The 6,000-nt window shown below is 53.3% G+C and overlaps 1 protein-coding gene across 1 annotated transcript in view; it reads left to right on the top strand.

The window, feature by feature from the left end:
- Window positions 1–374: 374 nt before the first annotated feature.
- The window catches only part of LOC140489156 (NACHT, LRR and PYD domains-containing protein 3-like), a 78,510-nt gene continuing 72,884 nt past the window's right edge, over window positions 375–6,000 (top strand). Inside the window, exons 1-2 of the mRNA XM_072588381.1 lie at window positions 375–418; window positions 4,166–4,251. Of these exons, the coding sequence (XP_072444482.1) occupies window positions 4,242–4,251 (10 nt within the window). The 5' untranslated portion in view covers window positions 375–418; window positions 4,166–4,241. The remainder of the gene's footprint in view (window positions 419–4,165; window positions 4,252–6,000) is intronic.

The raw sequence follows: 6,000 nt of genomic DNA, 5'->3' as shown, positions 1-6,000 counted from the left end.
GAAAAATCTGAAATTGCTGGAAAATGTCGGCAGCATCTGTGGGGGAAAATCACACTAAACGTTACAGATCAGTGACCCGGCTTCAGAATTCCCATTAACTTTACCCACTCTCCTTCATTCCAATTTGATACCAATGCCCACCCCACTCCTTTCAAAGATCACCATTCAGGTATTTAGAAGGTCAAAACAATGACTGTAGATGCTGGAAACCAGATTCTGGATGAGTGGAGCTGGAAGAGCACAGCAGGTCAGGCAGCAAAACTCCCGCCTCGCCCTCCTATTGGCTACTGAAAGTGTAGATTGGCAGCTTGGTGGGCAAATCGGAAACGCCGAGGACTGAAGCCCCGCCCATGCACTGTCGGACTGTGCACGGACCCGGAACAGTCAGCGGGAGATTTCCTGGTGTCTTGTGCAGACGGTGAGAAATAGGGTTAATGTTCTTTCTGGGAAGGCTATCGTGAGGATACTGTAATGGAGTTCCCAGAGAGGTCAGACAGTGTGTGACCTCAGTGAGGATGGAGGTCCCAGTGAGGTCAGACAGTGTGTGACCCCAGGGAGGATGGAGGTCCCAGAGAGGTCAGACAGTGTGTGACCCCAGGGAGGATGGAGGTCCCAGTGAGGTCAGACAGTGTGTGACCCCAGGGAGGATGGAGGTCCCAGAGAGGTCAGACAGTGTGTGACCCCAGGGAGGATGGAGGTCCCAGAGAGGTCAGACAGTGTGTGTCCCCGGGGAGGATGGAGGTCCCAGAGAGGTCAGACAGTGTGTGACCCCAGGGAGGATGGAGGTCCCAGAGAGGTCAGACAGTGTGTGTCCCCGGGGAGGATGGAGCTCCCAGAGAGGTCAGACAGTGTGTGACCCCAGGGAGGATGGAGGTCCCAGTTAATGTCAGACAGTGTGTGACCCCAGGGAGGATGGAGGTCCCAGAGAGGTCAGACAGTGTGTGACCCCAGTGAGGATGGAGGTCCCAGTGAGGTCAGACAGTGTGTGACCCCAGGGAGGATGGAGGTCCCAGAGAGGTCAGACAGTGTGTGACCCCAGGGAGGATGGAGGTCCCAGAGAGGTCAGACAGTGTGTGTCCCCGGGGAGGATGGAGGTCCCAGAGAGGTCAGACAGTGTGTGACCCCAGGGAGGATGGAGGTCCCAGTTAATGTCAGACAGTGTGTGACCCCAGGGAGGATGGAGGTCCCAGAGAGGTCAGACAGTGTGTGTCCCCGGTGAGGATGGAGGTCCCAGTGAGGTCAGACAGTGTGTGACCCCAGGGAGGATGGAGGTCCCAGAGAGGTCAGACAGTGTGTGTCCCCGGGGAGGATGGAGGTCCCAGAGAGGTCAGACAGTGTGTGACCCCAGGGAGGATGGAGGTCCCAGTTAATGTCAGACAGTGTGTGACCCCAGGGAGGATGGAGGTCCCAGAGAGGTCAGACAGTGTGTGTCCCCGGTGAGGATGGAGGTCCCAGTGAGGTCAGACAGTGTGTGACCCCAGGGAGGATGGAGGTCCCAGAGAGGTCAGACAGTGTGTGACCCCAGGGAGGATGGAGGTCCCAGAGAGGTCAGACAGTGTGTGACCCCAGGGAGGATGGAGGTCCCAGAGAGGTCAGACAGTGTGTGTCCCCGGGGAGGATGGAGGTCCCAGAGAGGTCAGACAGTGTGTGACCCCAGGGAGGATGGAGGTCCCAGAGAGGTCAGACAGTGTGTGTCCCCGGGGAGGATGGAGGTCCCAGAGAGGTCAGACAGTGTGTGACCCCAGGGAGGATGGAGGTCCCAGTTAATGTCAGACAGTGTGTGACCCCAGGGAGGATGGAGGTCCCAGAGAGGTCAGACAGTGTGTGACCCCAGTGAGGATGGAGGTCCCAGTGAGGTCAGACAGTGTGTGACCCCAGGGAGGATGGAGGTCCCAGAGAGGTCAGACAGTGTGTGACCCCAGGGAGGATGGAGGTCCCAGAGAGGTCAGACAGTGTGTGTCCCCGGGGAGGATGGAGGTCCCAGAGAGGTCAGACAGTGTGTGACCCCAGGGAGGATGGAGGTCCCAGTTAATGTCAGACAGTGTGTGACCCCAGGGAGGATGGAGGTCCCAGAGAGGTCAGACAGTGTGTGTCCCCGGTGAGGATGGAGGTCCCAGTGAGGTCAGACAGTGTGTGACCCCAGGGAGGATGGAGGTCCCAGAGAGGTCAGACAGTGTGTGTCCCCGGGGAGGATGGAGGTCCCAGAGAGGTCAGACAGTGTGTGACCCCAGGGAGGATGGAGGTCCCAGTTAATGTCAGACAGTGTGTGACCCCAGGGAGGATGGAGGTCCCAGAGAGGTCAGACAGTGTGTGTCCCCGGTGAGGATGGAGGTCCCAGTGAGGTCAGACAGTGTGTGACCCCAGGGAGGATGGAGGTCCCAGAGAGGTCAGACAGTGTGTGACCCCAGGGAGGATGGAGGTCCCAGAGAGGTCAGACAGTGTGTGACCCCAGGGAGGATGGAGGTCCCAGAGAGGTCAGACAGTGTGTGACCCCAGGGAGGATGGAGGTCCCAGTGAGGTCAGACAGTGTGTGACCCCAGGGAGGATGGAGGTCCCCGTGAGGTCAGACAGTGTGTGACCTCGTAGGATGGAGGTCCCAGAGAGGTCAGACAATGTGTGACCCCGGGGGGGGATGGAGGTACCAGTGAGGTCAGACACTGTGTGACACCGGGACTAAGGAGGCCCCAGTATGGTCAGACAGTGTGTGAGCCCCTGGGGAGGATGGAGGTCACAGAGAGGTCAGACAGTGTGTGTCCCCGGGGAGGATGGAGGTCCCAGAGAGGTCAGACAGTGTGTGACCCCAGGGAGGATGGAGGTCCCAGTTAATGTCAGACAGTGTGTGACCCCAGGGAGGATGGAGGTCCCAGAGAGGTCAGACAGTGTGTGTCCCCGGTGAGGATGGAGGTCCCAGTGAGGTCAGACAGTGTGTGACCCCAGGGAGGATGGAGGTCCCAGAGAGGTCAGACAGTGTGTGTCCCCGGGGAGGATGGAGGTCCCAGAGAGGTCAGACAGTGTGTGACCCCAGGGAGGATGGAGGTCCCAGTTAATGTCAGACAGTGTGTGACCCCAGGGAGGATGGAGGTCCCAGAGAGGTCAGACAGTGTGTGTCCCCGGTGAGGATGGAGGTCCCAGTGAGGTCAGACAGTGTGTGACCCCAGGGAGGATGGAGGTCCCAGAGAGGTCAGACAGTGTGTGACCCCAGGGAGGATGGAGGTCCCAGAGAGGTCAGACAGTGTGTGACCCCAGGGAGGATGGAGGTCCCAGAGAGGTCAGACAGTGTGTGACCCCAGGGAGGATGGAGGTCCCAGTGAGGTCAGACAGTGTGTGACCCCAGGGAGGATGGAGGTCCCCGTGAGGTCAGACAGTGTGTGACCTCGTAGGATGGAGGTCCCAGAGAGGTCAGACAATGTGTGACCCCGGGGGGGGATGGAGGTACCAGTGAGGTCAGACACTGTGTGACACCGGGACTAAGGAGGCCCCAGTATGGTCAGACAGTGTGTGAGCCCCTGGGGAGGATGGAGGTCACAGAGAGGTCACACAGTGTGTGACCCCGGGAGGATGGAGCCATAAGGAAAGGAACGGCTATTCTCATCTGGTCTACTCACGACAAAGTTGTTGACCCTTCTCTGCTGTCTGGGTTCTTGGGGATGGGCAGTGAATGCTGGTTTAGTTAGTCATGTTAATTCCTGTTAAGATTAGAATTCCCTACAGTGTGGAATCACGCCATTTGGCCCAACAAGTCTCCACTGACCCTCTGAAGAGTTACCCTCCCAGACCCATTCCCCTACCCTATTCTCTTACGCTTACCCCTGACTAATGGATTGAACACTATGGGCAATTTAGTATGGCCAATTCACCTGATCTGCACATGGACTGTGGGAGGAAACCCACGCAGACGTGAGCAAAATGTGCAGATTATACACAGACGGTGGCCCAAGGCTGAATTAAACCCAGGTCCCTGGTGCTTTGGGCACCAGTACTAATCACTGTGCCCCCCTCACCCCCACCCCCATCCCCATGAACGAATAACAAAAAGAAATCTGATGTGGAGAGTTTATAAATTTCGATGATCGGTGAAAGGAGGGAAGGTTGATCTGTTTAGCAAGGAACTGTTCTCCTCACTGCAGTATTCTTTATCACAGCTATTGTTATGGATCTATTACAGAATCTGAGAATACCTGTCACTGCATTGCTGAAGGACTAAACAGGGAAGAACATCCCACATTTCTCAAAGTATTAGAATGGATGCAGGTACATTGGCAAGTTATGACTTTTTTTTTCTTGAACTGGGCCCCTGAACCCGTGCAACAACCTGCAGCCCAGACTGGAAGAGGATACAAGATGGGCTGTGTCGAAAGAGGGAAATGGGTAATCACCTTTGTCCTTCACTCTGGAAAAGATGTGGACTTTAGGAAAAGGGACTATGAGAAACTTGCACAGTTTGATATAAGAGTTAATGGAAACTCTAATTGGCTTAAAAATGGACAAATCCCCTGGCCTGGATGAATTGCATCCCAGTTAGCTGTGGGAGGTAAAGTAGGAAATTGCAGGAACTCTGTGTGTGGATGAAGAAAGTTCAGGTCATAGAATCATAGAGCTGTACAGCATGGAAACAGACCCTTCGGATCAACCCGTCCATGCCGATCAGATATCCCAACCCAATCTTGTCCCACCTGCCAGCACCATATCCCTCCAAACCATTCCTATTCATATACCCATCCAGATGCCTTTTACGTGTTGCGATTGTACCAGCCTCCACCACTTCCTCTGGTAGCTCATTCCATACACGTACCACCCTCTGTGTGAAAAAGTTGCCCCTTAGGTCTCTTTTATATCTTTCCCCTCTCACCCTAAACCTACGCCCTCTAGTTCTGGACTCCCTGACCCCAGGGAAAAGACTTTGCCTATTTACCCTATCCATGTCCCTCATAATTTTGTAAACCTATTTAAGGTCACCCATCAGCCTTCGACGCTCCAGGGAAAACAGCCCCAGCCTGTTCAGCCTCTCCCTATAGCTCAGATCCTCCATCTTTTCTGAACCCTTTCAAGTTTCACAACATCTTTCCAATAGGAAGGAGACCACAATTGCACACAATATTCCAACCAATGTCCTGTACAGTCACCAACATGACCTCCCAACTCTTGTACTCAATACTCTGACCAATAAAGTGATGTAGTTTATATAGATTTCAGTAAAGCATTTGGCTGGGTCCCATATGGGAAACTGAGAAGGTTAAAGGACATTGAATTGAGGGAAACTTGGTGAGATGGATCAAAAACTGGCTTTATAATAGGACACAAAGGGTAGTAGGAGAAGGCTGCTGAGTGACTGGAGCCCAATGTCTGGAGGTTTACCTAATCAAGGATTAGTACTGGGACCCTTATTGTTTATTATATACATAAATGATTTAGATGAAAATGTGGGCAAGATGTTAAGCAAGTTTGCAGCCAACAAAGGTTGGTAGAGTGATTAATAGTAAAGGAGGAGAATGTGAGGACTGCAGATGCTGGAGACCAGAGTTGAAAAATGTGGTGCTGGAAAAACACAGCAGGCCAGTCAGCATCCGAGGAGCAGAAGAATCGACGTTTCGGGCCCCTCTTCAGGAATGATTAATAGTAAAGAAGATGGTTGCAAGAAGATATAGATGGGTTTGTCAGATGGGCAGTGGCAGTTGGCATTTAACCTGATAAGTATGAGGTGATGCACTTTTGAAGAAACAATAAGATTAGGGATTACTTAATGGCAGGTCACTTGGAGTCTAAGAGGATTATCTTGGGGTAATTATTCACAGATTCCTTCAGTCCACAGAGCATGTGAATAAGATATTTAAGCAGGCAGATGGGACACTTGCTTTCATCAGTCGTGACTGAGACTATAAAAGTAAGGAGGTACAGGCTATCAGTTAGGCCACAGCTGGAACACTGTGTGCAGTTCCGGTCACCTCACTGCAAGAAGGTATTAGCACTAGAAGGAGTACAGAGGACATTCACCAGGATATT

The sequence above is a fragment of the Chiloscyllium punctatum genome, chromosome 18 (genome assembly GCF_047496795.1).
Source record: "Chiloscyllium punctatum isolate Juve2018m chromosome 18, sChiPun1.3, whole genome shotgun sequence".
In the NCBI taxonomy this organism is placed as follows: domain Eukaryota; kingdom Metazoa; phylum Chordata; class Chondrichthyes; order Orectolobiformes; family Hemiscylliidae; genus Chiloscyllium; species Chiloscyllium punctatum.
Note: the sequence above shows the minus strand (reverse complement) of the source record. Positions and strands in the feature narration are given on the sequence as shown.